Genomic DNA, 19,130 nt, shown 5'->3' on the forward strand with positions numbered 1-19,130 from the left:
AGGAACTGTGCAAGTGCATACAGTATATATCACACCATCCTATCAACCTTGGTGGAACAAGGACTACAAACCTTTAGTAACTCCGGTTCCCAGGAGTCCAGTGTGAGAGAGCGCACTTTCGAGCAGTGAACCCCCAGACTCCTGCAACAGAGACACACACCAGACATGAGTTGAGGAAGTTGTATTGAAGCCACACTATCCGCTAACTTGATGCGCCAGATGGTTTGCTTTGCATAACCGTCTGGAAACTCTTCGTTGGAAACTGTTTAGAAAAGGGCAGGCACATTCCAAAATACTTGGCAGGTGTTTGGATGAACCATCTGTCTGTCACCGTCTATCACACGGTATCAACTTCAAACGCTCCTCGCTGTCGTCACACCTAAACCCGCCCAGCGTAGCTGTTTGTATTTCAAAATGCCTCAGAACCAATGCTGATTGGTGAGATCGTTTTCTGATCTGGCACAAACGCATCTCTATGGAGAGTATCTAGACTTATTTGCGAGAGAAACAGAATGGGAGCTCACCAAAATCAAGGTGGTCTCACGAGGATAACTATCCACACCTCAGACAGGGAATAGATCCTCTTTTCAGGTTCAAACGGGCTACATATGAACTCTACAGTACTCATTACTACCAGGCCAGACAGAACCAGTGCAGGTAAACAGCTCTAACACAGAGACGTGAGATGAATTCATGCGGATGTTTAAAATGACGAGGGTGTTCTCCCCTGGGAAACCAGACTCTCGCTCTGGCCGTTCCCAATGTCATGCAAATCAGAGTTCCATCCACAAAACCCTCTGGTATCCAGGCAACTGTGGCATGCCGAAAAAGAGACTGTGACGGCGTGTCTCCCCCCTGCCCCCAATTCCAATGGGACGCCTTCTCTGATCTCACCCTGAGAGGATGACAGGAAGTGAGCATGAATATGCAACAAGACTGAGGGGGCGGGACTTACATAACCGTTGATAATTGCGTGTCTGAAGTGAACACCAACAAGTGCTGAAACTGAGGAGAATGTTAACGTGAAGCACTGCATCAGCTAGAATGTCAATGTCATTAGAGAAAATAAACCAAAACTATCACGATTCAACACCTACCCACCATCATCGTTCAACAACATGCAGGTTTGGAACCCTATCCTCTTGGTCTAACGGTAGAGCAGTGCTTCATGAATGGGCAACTGGGGTTAGATCCCCAGCAGATCACACATATACTTCCATTAAACGGACTGACTCACAGTGACTCCCAATCAAAGCCAGCTGGTCTGGAACGCAGTCACGGTTAGCCCAGGCGCCATTTACCATCCAATACAACAACCATTCTCCACTGTGTCCAAAGAGCTCGTTATGGATTCCTCTCACATGCTGAATTTGAAACTTACTTGTTTCCATCTCAGTGCTTAAATAAATTAATTCACAACTTTCACAGTTGTCACATCAGTACCGTTGCCTCGTCGTGATCTGAACCCAGGCTTCGATCACGCGTCCTCTGGCTAACCATCGCGTGTGACCGCCCGGCACTTTGACAAGCGTTCCCCTACCGGGGAGTGCGGTACCTGTATATGCCCGGTACCGTACCTGTGTATGCCCGGTACCGAACCTGTATATGCCCGTTACCGTACCTGTGTATGTACTGTACCTGTGTATGCCCGGTACCGTACCTGTGTATGTACTGTACCTGTGTATGCCAGGTACCGTACCTGTGAATGCCGGAGCACTCGATGCAGAGCAGCAGGCCCAGGTTGATGGAGGCCCAGCGGGGGTCGGGCTGGCCGCAGTCGCAGCACTGCTGGTTGCCGGGGAGACCCTGGATGCGCTGCAGGATGCTGTCCCCTCGGAGGCTGCGCTCGCGCGTCTCGCTGGCCGAGTCGATGCTGCTGGTGGATGGGGACGCCGTCCGGTCCAGACGCTGGAGACACACACACACACACACACACACACAAACACACACACACACACACACACACAAACACACACACACAAACACACACACGCACGCACGCACACACACACACACACGTGCACACACACACACACACACACACAAACACACACACACACACACAAACACACACACACGCACACAAACACGCACACACGCACACACACACACACACGTGCACACAAACACGCACGCACGCACACACACACACTTTGTTGGATACCGAAATGGATATCATTTCGATGTAATATCTCTATGGACACACACACACACAGAGTTCACGAACACAGAGCAGGGTGAGGGATCAGGAATGGGGCAGAAGGACCAACCTGGATGTAGTAGGTGTCTGGGCTCTCCCTGTACGCGGAGGCGATGCTGGCCTGCACCGCCTGGATCCAGGCCAAACGCAGTTTCTCCGACTCCGCCTGTAGCATACAGCTCCTGGAGACAAGTCATATTACTGTACTACAGTACACATTATCAGTGGAAGACAGGACAGAATTCAGAAGCGTGACATGTACAGCATCGTCTCTTTAGCGTTCGCACCGATCGCAACCGCAGGAAAATACCGAAGAATGTTTTTCATCAGAGATTCCATAAGAAAATGCCAAAAGATGACTCAGGTCAAAGGTCACTTGGAAGGGGCGCTTACTTGGTGGGGGAGACGACCTCGAAGCAGAACCTTCGCTCGATGTCCTCGCAGGGTTTGACCGAACACAGCCTGAGGTCCTCCACCACCACCGTCAGAGAATCCTGCAGGCGACACGCTAGGTTAGCTTGGGGCAGTCAGGACGTATTAATAACTCCCAAGATTTTGTCAGGAAGAGTCCAAAGTCTTACAAATGAAACGTAGGGGGTTGTACCATCTAGCAGGGTTGGAAAGCGCTTCGGGTTTTCAATTCAGATTGTCATTCTGGAGGAGTACTAAGTACCTGTGACCCTGCTCTCACGCCCGCCCCCCCCCCAACAACGCTAATGCAGTGCTGAGTGAATGATGGATTTCAGCAAACCATAAACTCTAAAAGCAGAAATGCCTGCGCCTCCTCAAGCTCCTATTGGAGTTGCACTTAACCTCTCCAACCTCCCTGAGGGGCCGATGTGGAGACGCTAGTGCGGGGGGTAATGTGTGGACTTGCCTTCAGCTTCTTCTGATAGACCAGCTGACTGTTCTGTATGGAGAACCACCTCCTGGAAACACACAGATGAATAGAACGTGCGCGTTAGAAGGACAACGTTAACCTTCCACCCGTGGTCTCTCAGGTGAAATAATGTCACTCTAGCTACAGGCACAGATGAGTAAAAAGACTTGTGAGAGACAGGCTTTTCACTGTGCTATCAAAACATGGGAAAGGAACACATCATATTCACATCTGACCTGTATACAAGACTGAGTTGCCAGAGGGGAGTGAGATGGATTAATACATCTTAATACATAAGTGAAGAAATAAATAGCCTGCAGTTCTAATGGACTGCCGTGTTTGGTTTACTTTGCACACATGATAGCCTACGCTGTACGCTGTCTCTGGTCAGCTGTTTGAATTCGGACGGACGTTTGAAATCGACACGCCGTTGTTGTGTGAGTGTGGCTGTTTGAGGGTCGGTTAGTCCGGTCTGGGTCGGTACCTGTTCCAGGTCTTGAAGGCGTTGCTCGCCCTCTTGAAGAGGTAGCCTTCCATCACCACGCCATTGGGCGCGTCCACGTTGAACTCTGCCTTGGAGTCGTCGTAGGTGAAGTCCTGAGTGAGAAAGAGAGAGAGAGAGAGAGAGAGAGGGTTGGAGAAGAGATAACCCTTGAACACAGAGCTGGGAGGGATGTGTGGCTCACAGTCAGGCATCTTGCTTGGGCTTTGAATGGAATATTGTATGGAAGGCTAATGTTACATACAGTACAGTATACAGTCCTAAAACATGCAGTCATGTCCTGTAAACACGCTAACGGGTGAATGGAATGACGCGTCTCTCACTGTTACATGGTGATTCATCTTGCCCTTTCAGAAGTCCCATGAGATATGGTACAGTAGTTACGGTGACATTCCAACTAACATTTAACCGTCCATGACAATCACACAGTGATGGCCCACTAGGCCTGTAATGTATAGCAGGGGTCATAGTCTTGATGTAATTGGAGACTCAGCTGAATCTATTTGAAGCGAGGGGTCAAAGACAAGGCAGAGCTACCCGTCTGAGAGATGCATCCTAAAGAATCCAACACAACTATTATTAGATGTCCCACAGACGTATGCAATCCTTCAGAAACGTATGCAGGCCATCAGAAAGACAGAACTGTGTACCATAGGGGGAAAGAACATTGACTTAGCATAAATTGAGTTTTAGCATCAAAATACTCACAGCCAGCTAAATAGATTAGGTCAGCATCCCACCAAAGTCAATTAAACTGAGTTCCCCCTTGAGAAAGACAGCTTAGTTAGACTATATCGAGGGCAAAACTCTCTCTCTCTCTCTCTCTCTCTCTCTCTTTCTCTCTCTCTCTTTCTCTCTCTCTCTCTATCTCTGCATGTGAAAATCTAGGTGAAATCTTGAGGGCATACAAAGACAGAGTGGCACAGTCACATGATTTGAAGCACTCTTTGATCTTCTGAGTTTCATAAGAGGGTACATGCAGCAACCCAGAGCCCCCCATCCCCTAGCTGCTCTCTCCAGGCATTAATAATACAACAGCCCTCTCTCGCTCTCTCCCTTCTGATATGCATTGATACACACCACAAGCTGCAAGCATGACCTTATTTGCCACTGAGGTATGATTATCCTGGTTATTGATAAGCAGAGTGTGGGTTAGTGGACTTTGTAGATTCTGAGCATTAACAAAACTGGTGATTCCTATTCCTTAAAGAGCATAATTGTCAGAAATACACTTCCCTTACTCCCTTTTAAAATATAGAAGCTTATTCCTACAATAATGACGACACCACGCAAGCTCTAACAAACAAGAGATTGAGAATGAAACATGAGAGTAAGCAAAAACACCAGAGTCAACCCACCAGAGTCTGGTCCAGCCTCCCAAAAATCTTCATCTTCAAACGTTTGGTGTATTCCAACAGCATTGAAGAGCATTTACCAAGCAAAACTGGGGTAAGGAAATGGTAACAGTAGAGAAACCCTAATTCTCAGAGGGGAAGCACTTCAGAGGAGAAGTGGAAGTTTATAGTAGAGTCCACGCAGTTCCCTGTATTCTCTGAGCGTTGCAGCCCTCGGTAAGGCGGTCAGTCTCGCCCTGGAGCCGCGCGCAGTTCGTACGCAGATGTGTCTTCCACAATGGCCACCTGCCAGCTTCCTTCCTTCCCTCTGTCACTTTGGATTAAAGCTAATTACCATACAGCTGCCAATTAATCCCAGGCTGGTCGCAGGGGGAGAGTAGACCGTACTGTAGCCGCTGGACCCAGAGAGACTCACACTGAGAATGCTTAACGACTCCCACTGTCCCTTAGTTCTTATACAACTCCCTGAGTGGCGCGCCTCCCCAGCTTCACGCCCCCCCCCCTCCCTCCCTCGCGGGGGAGTTTGAGGCCCCTATTGACACTAGAGGAGTCTGTCTGGCCGCTAGCCCGGTTCATCAAGCAGACACCGCTGAAGTCCTGGGCATTTATTAGCTCTCCATCCAGACAAAGAGTTGCCATAAACAGCACAAGTAGCCTAACTGTGCTACAGACCGGCTCTGCGCTGCAACCACAGGCACTAACCTGATTGAACACATGCAGCTGTGACCAAGAGTTGGCCTAAAATCCTTACCTGGAACAGTCCGATGCCTTTCCAGAGCGACTGCATGTTTCTCTGAGAGAGCTCAGCTGTGATATACAGTACTACTTGCACTTGTAAAAGAGACTTTATCTCAACTGTTTTTTTATTGTCTGATTAAATAAAGGTTTGTTTGAATGAATGAATGAATGAATGAATGAATGAATGACTACAAAGCAATCTATCAAGCCAAAAACAAAGACCATCCATTTTTAATGACTCAGCGTCATAAAGATGGAAAATGACCGGCAGTGAATTATTCAAGGAGCATGGGAAACGGAGAGACTTGTTAAAATGTAACCATGTGAGCCGTGAACAACCATGGAGCTCAGATGCATTGGAACACTGTACCGTTCTGAACAGCTGACACAGAAGAAAATGTCACCACTTTCTACCAGGCTGCCTCAAGTGTAATCTTCACAACTGAGAAGGCGATTTCAAAACAAATATTCTATTCTAAAATCTGTCCTGGCTGTTGTATGTGAACCGGGCTTAAGGGCGCGGCTTTATGGCTGGCACTTCAAATCACACGTTCAAAATCCAGCCACCTACTGTATATCTCAGCCGTTTACTTTCCACAATACTGGAGCCTTGTCTGCAGGATCCTCTTGTCCCTCAAAAGACGCCTGTCACTGACAAACCTCACTGGACAAGCCTAGAGCCCCCCCTCTTCCAGCCTACACACATTAGTCCACTTAGCTACCCCCTACTGTACATGGCTGCCATGAGAAACAGTTACCATGCAACTATGCCCACGGTGAGTCCATGGCAGCACTGGCGTACGAGGACACGCCCACTCTCTCATTCCTAATGGACAGACGTCACAAACCACATGAGCCTCAAATGGTAGAGCAGACAGGATGCTGATGAGGGCATTTGCAGAGAGGGACTCAATATTAATATCAGATCCAGTCAATATCGACGTCAGATCCAGTCAATATCAACATCTGATCCACTCAATATGAACATCTGATCCAGTCAATATCAACATCAGCTCCAAAACTAGATTGACAACAGGCAAATGATTTTTAGTGCCTAGTTCTAAAAATAATTAAATAAATAAATACAATTCAATACAATACTAACCTACTGTAGATATCATAGAACAGTGTACAGCTACAGTATCTTGGATTCTGAACTTCTCAATATTCAAGTACAGTAAATGATCAACTGAGGCTGGAAAACCATCAACATACAGTAGAAGGGTGTGTGAATGTCATCTAGTCAACCTGCCCTACATAGAATATATTCATGAAAGCAATACAATAAAAATGAATGTTTCTTGTCTACGTGAGCCGTGTTTTCCTTGTATCTGTGTCACAGGTGCCCTACCCTCCAGATGCCCAGTGTACATTTATACAAGGGTTATTGCACATGTTCACATGCTCAAATAACAAACGGCTTTGCTATCCCACAATCTCAGAGTCAGTACCTTCCGGTACTGAGGAGACACAGAACATACGCCAAGGCAATGGCTGATGCTATCAGGCCTGTCTGGATGCAGTCGCATGTTAGTCAGAATGATCATTTATGATAATACAATTTAATTTTTCTGTTGTAGGAGAGCAAATATCAAGTCTGATCTATGTACAGCCTGCCTGGTATCAACTCCTCAAAGATTCCATCTTTCTGAGCCTCTGGCAAAAAATATAATTTGAGAGGATAACTTTTATAACAGCAATTCAGGACGAACAAATGAAATCATAACAAAACCACCAACTTAGGAACTACAGTAATTAGGCCAGAAATACCCAGGCCCAGGAGGCTGACGTGGCGGTTGGATAAGAGCTGAACACGGAGAGCGCGCCTACAGGTTTGAGTCATCGCAATTATCGCTCCTGCCGTCATTCCCTGACAGCAAGACAATAAAGAGCAACAGTTTTTCCTGACCGTTCAAATTAAAGTTCAGAGGTTTTGAATGCTTTGCGTAAATGATTGAGTACATCCTGTTGAGTGGCCCCTCGGACCCCCGGCTCACTACAGCTTGACATCGCTTCAAACGGTTTTGCTCGCGCGCTTCAGGGCACAGCTACTGTACACTGGTCTCTTCCGAGAGACAGAGCACAAACACGTTTCCTAAAGTGTAAAGTAGAGAATGTACTCACCTGCATGAGGGTCTGAGGGAGCCGGACGCGGCGCGGAGGGGGAGGACGCAGCGTGGAGCGGGAGGCGGAGGGAGGGAGGGCGGGGCGGCGAGGGAGAGGGGCAAGAGAGGACACAGCGTTAGAACATGTGAGATGTTTGGCTAAAAACCAGGACAGTTCAGGAGAGATAATACAATCATGTTGTGCTTCGTTGCACCTCTGATTATCCAAATGAGCTCAACAGACACAGCTTTTGATCCTCTTTAACCAATCAGCCATACAGTATAAAACCATATGCTGTATATAACCATGTCATTTCAAAAATATGGGTATTTTGTGGAGCCTGAAACACTGACGCAAACACTGATGCAAACATTACATCACTTGGCCCTGTGTGTTTGGAGTCTCTGTCATCATCTCTGTAGTACAGAGCATAAGCAGATCAATAACTGACCCCTGTCCCCTCCCTGCCCTGCGTGTCTGTCTCCAGACTTCCGGGGCCCCAGGGGAACTGGGCTGTCCAGGGACCACAGATGCAGTGAAGCGTGAGAGTGCACACAACTCCTGGCTTCAACGAACAGTCACGGGGGCCCGGTAGGGAGACACAGTGAATACAGGAAAGAACCGGCACTCATGAGACAGACGGTACACAGTAGCAAACGGACACGTTTCGGCCTTAAGCCATCATCATGATACTGTCTATCTCATGAGCGCCGGTTCGTTTGCCCATTAAACATTAAAGACTATACTGTCTTTGTCGTGGGTGCCCGTTCTGTCCGGTAATCAGGGATGACAGATGGCTATTGATATCATGGGACGGATGACCCTGGGACTGGGTCACTGGCTCCGCAGTCTCTTACCCATAGAACGGCAGCAGGAACATCAGGAGGTCCCACTTATCAGGCCAATTATGTTTGTTTTTTTACAACCAGGAAACAGGATAGTTTCAAAGGAGCCATTGGTTTGTTCAATACTATAGATGTGTGTATTCTTAGAGAGTTCACAAAGTTTAAACCTTTTTTTATACAAGCTTTAGATGACCAAAGAGTGGGGTCATAAAGATCACCCTGTTTGAGAATGCAAAATGATGGTCTTAAATACTGAAGCCCAAAGTCAGCAATTTACTCTCCAAAGGTACGCCCTGATTGGCCAGAATACTACATACTGTAGAGAAGTGCAAAACATTTTTAAAATCTCTAAATACTTAATTCTGCCTGATTTAACAGGTGTCGTTCAGCAATTTAATCAAACGCTGCCCAATCACAGACTAATCCTCCAGTCATAACAAAACATTGGGCCAGGTGGCAGATTGGAGCTCTGACCCCTGGCCTGCACACGCACACACACGCACACACACACACACACACACACACCACACAAACACACACACACGCACGCACACACACACACACACACACACACACCACACAAACACACACACGCACACACAAGCACACACACACACACACACACACGCACACGCACCCACAAACACACCACACACACACTCACACACACACACACACACACACACACACACACACACACACACACACACACACACACACACACACACACACACAGTACCGGTACGAGCTAGTCAGGCAACTCACCCTCTGCTGTATTGTAGCGTGCTTGTGCTCCATGTCCCTCTTCTCCATGGCTGAATCAATCACCAGCTGATCCAACTGAAAACACCACAGAACAAAAGTCCACGGTGAGCGAGACAATAAGAGGTTCAAGCCGGGAAACATGCAAACTCTTCACCATGAGGCTCTGAAGTTCCATCCTGGCTGCAATCGGAATGATTGTGCCACGCAAATGACAGCAACAACAACAACAACAATAATAACAACAACAACACCACAATCATATAGAGTACCAGCAACGACCAAGCATGCCATGAAGTGGGTCAGCGTTTTGTAACGAGGCATCGGGCCAGGCGCTGTTTCATTGTCCAGCTGACTGTACAACATGTTCCCCTGAGATGCAGCAGAGGTCGCTGGTTGAGACAGTGCTCTGGCTGCCCTGCTACTGTACATCTGACCTGCTGGCTAAAGAGCTTAGAACATGTTGTACTGTACGTCATAATGGTTTAAACTGAAAATCACAAACCCTTAGTATTTATACGTTATGTTAACGACCATACACCAACGTAAACAGTTATGGAAATGCCTGCATCAATATATCTCATCAGAGATGAACCAACTCCAATCAGGGGAGTAGAGCCGGGGAGGGGCTAGGGCCTGTCCTTGACCCTTGACCTGGCCTGTCTGGCTCATATCTCACCTCAGCAGCCAGCTTCTTCATGTAGGGGTTGATCTCGTCCAGCAGATGGTAGCCCTGCTGGAACAGCGAGTACTGGGCATGCATGAACGACAGCATCTGGGGAGGAAAGACACAGATAGAGACCTCGTCTTAATCCGGGGGATCCAGAGAGATCTTTCCTTTATGTCGCGTGTGGTTTTGCAGCGGTCACTGTCACCCGCATGTCTGTGGTGACTCGTCGGATGTTACTCACAGCATCTAGGATTTCAAATTTCTTCTTGGCTTGCAGGACATTGATCTAGTGGAGGGAAACAGAGTTGTGATCAGGATTCTGCTTCTAACAGTTACGTATGGTGACAGAAGCATCAGCCCTGCCTGGCGTCATTCACTGACATGCCTCACTCGTACATTTCAGACCGGCCACTGTATAACACCTGCATCTCTACAGATTTATCTATGAAATACAACCAAGTAGAGATTATGTTTCAGGCATGCATTGAAATCAACGGTATTGAAAATAAACTACCCGTGGCATCGGTGATGAAAATAAATTTAACCCAAATGCTTTTGATGTTCTATTCTTGTTAATGTGAAATGAGAGCTAAACTAGAAATGGTGCTTGGAGAGCACAAATCTCCGCTCATGATAGAATTCTGTGTCTCTGTGCGCGCGCACGTGCAATAGTTAGGCCGAGAGCTTCATGCTAATCCAAACTCTGTGTCTCTGTGACCTTCCCATGTCGAGATACAGTATGTCCGTTTCACACCCCCCTCCCCCCATTGACAATGAGATTTTGGCTTCTGAGCCCAAGTCAGCTGAGTTCCCCTTATTTTTACCCTGGAGAAATAAGAGGTTGTGAGTCCTGAGCCCAAAAAATGACTGGCGCTGGACGGGCAGCCGTGTTTGGGCAGTTCTGTAGCGCCCCCCTCAGGTCGCAGCTGGCGGGGGGGCGGTGCGGTGCACTCCGGCACACATGGAGCACAGCAATCACACTGAATCACTAGCATTGTTCCCGCAGGCAGCTATGGTTGGCTGGGAGGGACAAAAACATGTGGGCAAAACAAACCCATGGACGGCTGACAGAACAGACGGGCACAGACCAGACCTGCTCCGGGTCTAACAGTGTTATTCATGGACACCAGAGCAAAGGCGCAGTGCTGTATGTCCATGTATAGCAGGCTTGCTTTGGACTAGACACACAGTTCAACATGGGCCTATCACTACTAGTAGCCTACCTATATAACTGATAATGCAGATACAGAGATGGGTTATCACTGATCCAGCTTACTGATAAAACTACTGCATGTGACCCACGGCGTTTACGAACACTACGGCTCAAAAAGGCCTCGCCTAAAATTAGGCCATTTTAATCCATTGTAAATAATCCATGAATCTAATATTAATATAAAAGGCAGGGTGGGTATTTCCATGCTGAGAGTTTGGTTTTATTTCTCTAGAAACGTGTCCTTGTATAGCAGGCTTGCTTTGGACTAGACACACAGTTCCTCATGGTACTGTAGATACTACAGGACTTATGTTATGGACACCTGGAGGATGACTCATACTGTATTTACGCTTCAGACAGGCGCGCCCACCTGAAGGACGTAGTCCAGGGCGAGGTGGCGGAAGCACTTCCGGGTGATGCTAAGCGTGCCGGCGGCCTCCTCCACCTCGTGGGGCTTGTTCCTGGGGGCCTGGGCGTTCTTCACCTGGGCGATCTCCATGTCCTCGCGCACGCGGTCAAAGTGCTTCTTCGTCTCCTTGAACTTACGCACGTCCCTGAGACGTTGGAGGAAATGAGGTCGTTTTTTAAGCGCACGCATTGTGAAAAATGAACAATGGCGAAAAAAACTGCAAAGATAACACAAAACCTGGATAGATATTTGTACCTTGGTATGCTGTAGATGGTTAGAAATTCAATATTAATAGCATCATAGAGAAGGATCTACTTACTCTTTGACAAAGTTGTGCAACTGCTGCTTGACAGACCTCTGAGCTTGATCGAACAGGATCTGAAATATCCAGAAGAGGAAATTATAAAATATCTCATAATAATGTTACTGCTAACACACCTAGTCCCTAGAACTGGGAGTCTTGTAATTTAGTTCAATAGGCACATCAAAAACCCTTGTAGTGAGGTACTTTTTCCACCTACAGAGGGCAATAAAGCACCATAGTCTACACATGATTTCTAAAATGTATCCAGTGCGAATGATGCATATTGTCCCTTCATACAAATACTGGAAAACGAATATCCAGCACACATCCATAAACACATCCGCATTTTCACACCCCCACCCACCCACCAACCCACACCCAAACACACACACCCACCCACCCACACCCAAACACACACACTCACCCACCCACACCCAAACACCCCCCCCCACCCACCCACACCCAAACACACACACACATACAACATTATGCTGCCTTTCCTTGATTCAACCCCCCACTTCTCTGTCTCCCTTATTCGTGTTCTCTGCGAATGCTTCTGCCATGCTGCGACTGTAGCTAAATAGGTCACTTGGGCAGAGAGGGAGGGAGGTAAAGAGCAGGAGAGAGAGAGAGAGAGAGAGAGAGAGGGAGGTAAAGAGCAGGAGAGAGAGAAGAGAGAGAGAGAGAGAGGGAGGTAAAAAGCAGGAGAGAGAGAAGAGAGAGAGAGAAGGGTAAAGAGCGGGGGAGAGAGAGAGAAGAGAGGGAGAGGGAAGTTAAGAGCAAGAGAGAGAGAAGGACAGCGAGAGGGAGGTAAAGAGCCAGAGAGAGAGAGAGAAGAGAGAGAGAGGGAGAGAGAGAGAGAGGGAGGTAAAGAGCAGGAGAGAGAAAGAAGAGAGAGAGAGGGAGGTAAAGAGCCAGAGAGAGAGAGAGAAGAGAGAGAGGGAGAGAGAGAGAGAGGGAGGTAAAGAGCAGGAGAGAGAAAGAAGAGAGAGAGAGGGAGGTAAAGAGCAGGAGAGAGAGAGAGAAGAGAGAGAGAGGGAGAGAGAGAGGGAGGTAAAGAGCAGGAGAGAGAGAAGAGAGAGAGAGAGAGGGAGGTAAAGAGCGGGGGGGAGAGAGAGAAGAGAGAGAGAGGGAGGTTAAGAGCAAGAGAGAGAGAAGGGCAGAGAGAGGGAGGTAAAGAGCCAGAGAGAGAGAAGAGAGAGAGGGAGGTAAAGAGCAGGAGAGAGAAGAGAGAGAGGGAGGTAAAGAGCGGGGGAGAGAGTGAAGAGAGAGAGAGGGAGGTTAAGAGCAAGAGAGAGAGAGAGAAGGACAGAGGGAGGGAGGTAAAGAGCAGGAGAGAGAGAGAAGAGAGAGAGAGGTAAAGAGCAGGAGAGAGAGAAGAGAGAGAGAGAGCTAAAGAGCAGGAGAGAGAGAGAAGACAGAGAGAGAGAGAGGGAAGGACAGACGGAGGAAGGGAGAGAGGTGGAGGAGGGTGAGAAGCTTTGGGTACAATGTGACGAGTCAGTACTGCCACACCTGTACCTACAGTACAGTATAAACTCAGACATCATGGAAATGATCCTCCTGCTTTGGCTCGGCATCTAAAGCAGCATGACAGAGGAGAGTTTAGGAGGGCGGGGGCCAGGGTGTCCTCTCCTCCCCTAGGGCCCACATCTGAGTACCAAGGTGTGGATAGAATCCTGTCCCTGTCCAGATTAGAAGACTTAAAGATGTGATTTGGGGTGAACCTGTTTTAAAGTGGCTCGACTGAAGCCCCTGTGTTTGGATACGTTTCAAACCAAGGGGTGACAACAAGTCTTGTGTATGAGGAGCTTAATGTCTCCCTTCTTGCCATCAGGATCCATGTAGAACAGTTTACAGCTTCTGGGTAATGCAGGAGCAAGTTGTGACAAGATATGTCATGGGCCTATCACTAGTATTAGCCTACCTATATAACTGATAATGCAGATACAGAGATGGGTTGTCACTGATCCAGCTTACTGATAAAACTGTGACCCACAGCGTTTACGAACACTACGGCTCAAAAAGGCCTCGTCTAAAATTAGGCCACCTTAATCCATTGTAAATAATCCATTAATCTAATATCAATATAAAAGGCGGGGTGGGTATTTCCATGCTGAGAGTTTGGTTTTATTTCTCTATAAACGTCCCGGAGTCCAGACAGGGCTAACTGTGAGTGTCTGCAGGCTCCACAGAACAGCGACTTCCTGCTGGAAGATTTGTGTTTCACCCGTGATGACCCTCACAGTCCCTCCTAACTCACCAACAAAGACATTCCTCCTCCACCAGGGAATGGGCCTAATCCAACCATAAATACTCTGATCCCAGATCAGGCCCCCGCAACAGTATTTTAAGTGAATGTGCTGCTTTTGATGTGTGCGGTTGACAAAATGGCCTCTGGGACTGATCTCAGTTGGAGCACCGTGTTTGTCACTGTAAATTTGCCAGCGGAGGGAAAATAGCTGGGTCTGGCTGTGTGTGTGTGTGTGTGTGTGTGTGTGTATTTGACTTGTTGTATTGGCTAGATGAGGTTTAATAAGTCACAAATTAAGAAGTGAGGATTGGAATGTCACACAGATACATGGACAGTCAGAACACAGGCCAGGGCTGGATAGGGCCTGAGGACTCCAGTCATGAACACTCGTGTGTGAGTGTGGGCCTTCTGACTGGCCACCTTCTGGACACACAGGGATGACGTGCTGTTGGATAGTTGTGGTCGAGGTTTGAGGTGAATTGTTGTTCTGCGTCTGAGTCTTTAAAGGTTTGGGGTGTGTGTTGGGGGGTGGTAGACAGAAAAGTGCTGATGGGTTTCCTGGCCCGGGGTAGAACAGCCTGAGGCATTCCAGAGAATGTTTTGTGGTGACTGACTGACTGACTGACTGACTGACTGACTGACTGACTGACTGTCTGATTGACTGACTGACTACTGACTGACTGACTGACTGACTGACTGACTGGCTGACTGACTGGTTTGCTGACTCACTGTCTGATTGACTGACTGGCTGACTGACTGACAGAACACAGTGGCTGCTGATATTCTGCAGGCCAAGATGCCACAGGTGCTGCTGTGTACAGAGACTGGCGGCTGACTAGTTAGAGATTCAACAACCTCTGATAGCTCCCTGTGAGCAGGGAACCCTCTGACACACATTTCCTGCAGTGCTCTGATATCAGACCTCAGGAATGGAGAAAAAAAACTACCACAATGGACTCCTGTCTTGTCTGAATCTCTAGTAAGCTACTTAGGTTCAGCTTCCTCTCATTCAAGAGACATGCTGGGACAGAGAAAGGTTGAATCAAATCAAGCATCTCATGCAACAAGCAATACAACTCTAATTTTACATACTGGTCACTGGCATTACAAACAAAGCATTCATTCTCCACGTGGAACACTAAGGGTTTAAGAATACTAGATGTATTGTTCTTGTATTCCTCCCTTTTGCTCACGTTTCAGCAGATACCACAGCCAGGACAGACCAGGAGTTGGCATCCCGAACTGGAATTTTATTCTGGAAGATTCCGAGCTAAAATTAGCAGGATCTCATTCCTTTGGAAAGCAGTGTCCAGAGAATCCAGTGAGGCTGAGCGATGGAATCCTGCCTGCTCCCCATCGCCACGGTTTCCTCGCAGTCCTCCCACTCCGCTCCACATGGCGATGACCCCCCCCCCCCCTCTCCCCACCCACCCCCATCCCACACAGTTAATCTAGGGATTGGGTGCAAATACTGTTCAGGGACCGTTTTATTATTTTATTACATTAAGACCTGGCAACTGCCCCATAACCCCCCCCGCCCCCCCCCCACCTACAAACACACACACCCTTCACCAGACCTACCCACCCTTTTCTATATTATGGATGGTAAAAGAGACCATATGAATAATGAATCTACCACTCAAGAGGACTTTCCCGCTTGAATAAAACATTGACTATTTAAAGGGGGGGCCGTGTTCTTCTGCTGTTTGTGTTCATCTGAGAGGAAATAGACATGGTGAATTCCATGGTCGGAATGAAAAAGTGCATCAAATCGCTGAGGTTTGCCAGGGAGCTGTAGTTGGCATGCGTCTCACAACCCAAGCAAACACAGGCGGTTTGTTCTGTTGTGTGGTGTTGGGCTGGCAGAGGAATCTAAAGATATCAGCATGTGGAGACCTCTCCCTTAAGATACATGTGCTTGCTTGGTTGAGCGTGTGTGTGTGTGTGTGTGTGTGTGTGTGTGTGTGTGTGTGTATCTGACTGGGCCTGGCCACAGGGGTGTGTGTGTGTGTGTGTGTATGTGTGTGTGTGTTTGTGTGTATCTGACTGGGCCTGGCCACAGGGGTGTGTATGTGTGTGTGTGTGTGTGTGTGTGTGTGTGTGTGTGTGTGTGTGTGTGTGTGTGTGTGTGTGTGTGTGTGATAAGTGGTATAAGTGGCTAGCTGTGACAGGGACAGTTGGCACTCAACCGTCCTATTTGGATGGTTCTGTAGTCTTCTGGAGGGAGGCCTAATGCTGGCGGACAGGAACTCTGGCAGCCGTAAGGCCTCTAATGACACACACAAAGAAAAGAGACACACAAATGCCCAACAGTGGGATGTGCCACAAGCTGCAGATCTAACCGTCTTATTCGTTACTCTCTTGCAGCGCTGCTGGAGCCCTTGAACTGAAGGATGGCGACTCCATATGCCGTCTTTGTTGATAAGGAAACACAATATGTAGAAGATGTAAACTCGAATAATGTTGCGTCCAAACCTCACATACTACAGTACAAGATTACTCAGTGACCTAATTATATCAAAGGTTTTGTCTCTCAGAAGATGTAGGCCTCCCCTTACAGACAGACAGACAGACAGACAGACAGGGAGGGAGGCAGACAGACAGACAGACAGGGAGGCAGACAGACAGACAGACAGACAGACAGACAGACAGACAGACAGACAGACATAGCTAGACAGGGAGATACCTTGTCCACACGCACACAGGTATTTTTGAAACTGGGTTTTTTCCTCCTTCATTCTTAAAAAAATCTCCGTCCATATGAACGCAAAAACACGCTGCCCAGGCTGTCGCTGGCTCATTCTGTTAGATGGCGCCATGGTAACGAGGCTGTTACACGCACGTCAAATAGGCTGCTTGCTGTCACATTCACTTTCAGATTTCTGCTCCACTCCAACTTAGATTTTTAGCTCTTTATTAGCCAGGAGAAAACACAAGAGGAACAGCATTTTGGTAACCGAGAGCTTCAGAGTTGGGTGGTTGAGTCCGCAGGGTTCTCATTACGGCATTTTATGTAAACAGGAGGTGACAGCGACATAAAAACAAGCCCAAAACTCCAGTTTTCCTGTCCACATGACAACAATGAAAGTGGAGTTTCTAAAAATGTTTTCAAAAAAGTCTGGTTTCAGTGACCTAGAACGCCATTTGCATGTGGACGGAAGGACAAAGCGTGTAGAAAAATGCTTGGTTTCAAGATTACCCATGTTCATGCGGACAATGCATTTTGACTGTAACTGGCTAGCACTGGGGGGGGGGCAGATTAACTCAAGCTTTATCCCTGAGTACGATGGCCAAGTTTGGACACTGCAGTAAAACAATACCCAAATACACTGACGTCAAATATGTTCATGTCACACACCAAAGCACAGGAGTCAGACTGACCGCTTACTACAGTATGTTGCACACAGACCTGTGTGGATGAGCCAGAGATCATTACGAGGCCATTCATCTACTCATCTACTCTAATCCACTTTGCACTTAGTGACCTCGGCCATTAACCTCCAATTTGTAACGCTGCCCTCTGCCTCCCAACAGGAAAGAGGATGGTGATTTGCCGTCCTGGGCCTCCTTGAGGCCTCAGAAGGAATGTGAGCCCCAGACTTCTTTTCAAACAGCGTCGAGCATATAATGGGTTCATACCAATGGACTTCAAAGAGCATTAGAGGGGCAGGGGGTCTAGCTGTGGAGTGGGAGGAAAAAACACTGCTGTAAGTTATGCAGGCTTTCTTTAGCTAACAACCGGGGAACGATTGTGGTGTTGCTGAGCCTGGATCCATTCAGTTTCGCTGGAATAAGATCAATGGTGTACAGCTGAGATAAACGGCCGAATTAAGCCAAACTCAGTTAAACACAATTCCCAGTAAACACCTCTAAATACTGTCAAATGTCTGTACGACCGGCTCCATTTTGATTGCTTTAATTGACAATGATGAACGCCCGTGAAAGAGCTCTCTGTCGGAAAACCAATAAACGACAATGTGCCAGTAAAATACAGTAGGCCTGCATTCTGACCGACAGTGTGCCGACGTTGGCGGAACAGCGGACAGAGACTGCCGTGATACGACCACACGCAGGATAAGTTCTAGAAACAGTCGTACTGTGACCGGGACAGACGGACCTAATGGGTCGCGGAGGAGACGGTGCTGCATGCTGAATCATTTAAGCGCAGGTCAGCGAGACCCCCGGGACCCCCGTGTAAAAGAGAATACCGCACCCCTGCGAGGCCTAGCTGCCCCGTGCACAGTTAGCGTTTCAAGATGGGATGATTTCATCGTGCTGCTCCCAGAGGAGTTGCCAGCCACAGAGCGCGCCTGGAGAGCATGTGGGGACAGTCTGGGGAGCAGACAGACTTACCATGTGGTAGTTGACTATTTCCTGGAGGCTTTCCCCGCACTTTTCCAGGCACTCCTGCAAAGAAAACACACAGGCTTCAGCATACTGTACTTCTAACTGCACGGTGTTCTTCAAAGGACCATATTATACTTCTAACTGCACTTTGTTCTTTACCTGTGACCATATTATACTTCTAACAGCAAAGTGTTCTTTGCCTGTGACCATATTGTATTACTAACTGCACAGTGTTCTTTACCTGTGACATATTGTATTACTAACTGCAGTGTTCTTTAAATGACCATATTGTAGACAAAGACATATTGTTTTCCTGCAGCTGACATAAAAGCCAAGGCTACCCCCCAGTAGTACACTAAGTGGGGAACAAAATTGCACACCTATTTCAATGTTTACAATGGAAAATACAAATAAGAAGTTTAATAAGAGATTTAGAATTAACCATTTGACTGAAGTCAAGAGGGTCTTTAATAGCGGCGGCTGAGAGTCTACTACTCCTATTAATGTCTGGCCCTGGGGAGAAACTCTGGCCCTGGGGAGAAACT

The 19,130-nt window shown here is 47.7% G+C and overlaps 1 protein-coding gene across 1 annotated transcript in view; it reads right to left on the reverse strand.

The window, feature by feature from the left end:
• The window catches only part of LOC311314998 (arf-GAP with coiled-coil, ANK repeat and PH domain-containing protein 3-like), a 58,388-nt gene that overhangs the window by 9,284 nt on the left and 29,974 nt on the right, over positions 1 to 19,130 (reverse strand). The window contains exons 4-16 of the mRNA XM_084445564.1: positions 18,592 to 18,645; positions 12,000 to 12,058; positions 11,642 to 11,825; positions 10,300 to 10,344; positions 10,068 to 10,163; positions 9,392 to 9,466; positions 7,800 to 7,811; positions 3,565 to 3,677; positions 3,078 to 3,129; positions 2,594 to 2,694; positions 2,271 to 2,382; positions 1,700 to 1,908; positions 72 to 141 (exon numbers count right to left, since the gene is read on the reverse strand). Of these exons, the coding sequence (XP_084301690.1) occupies positions 72 to 141; positions 1,700 to 1,908; positions 2,271 to 2,382; positions 2,594 to 2,694; positions 3,078 to 3,129; positions 3,565 to 3,677; positions 7,800 to 7,811; positions 9,392 to 9,466; positions 10,068 to 10,163; positions 10,300 to 10,344; positions 11,642 to 11,825; positions 12,000 to 12,058; positions 18,592 to 18,645 (1,182 nt within the window). The remainder of the gene's footprint in view (positions 1 to 71; positions 142 to 1,699; positions 1,909 to 2,270; positions 2,383 to 2,593; positions 2,695 to 3,077; positions 3,130 to 3,564; positions 3,678 to 7,799; positions 7,812 to 9,391; positions 9,467 to 10,067; positions 10,164 to 10,299; positions 10,345 to 11,641; positions 11,826 to 11,999; positions 12,059 to 18,591; positions 18,646 to 19,130) is intronic.

The sequence above is a fragment of the Borostomias antarcticus genome (genome assembly GCF_949987555.1).
Source record: "Borostomias antarcticus genome assembly, chromosome: 11".
NCBI classification, from domain to species: Eukaryota; Metazoa; Chordata; class Actinopteri; order Stomiiformes; family Stomiidae; genus Borostomias; species Borostomias antarcticus.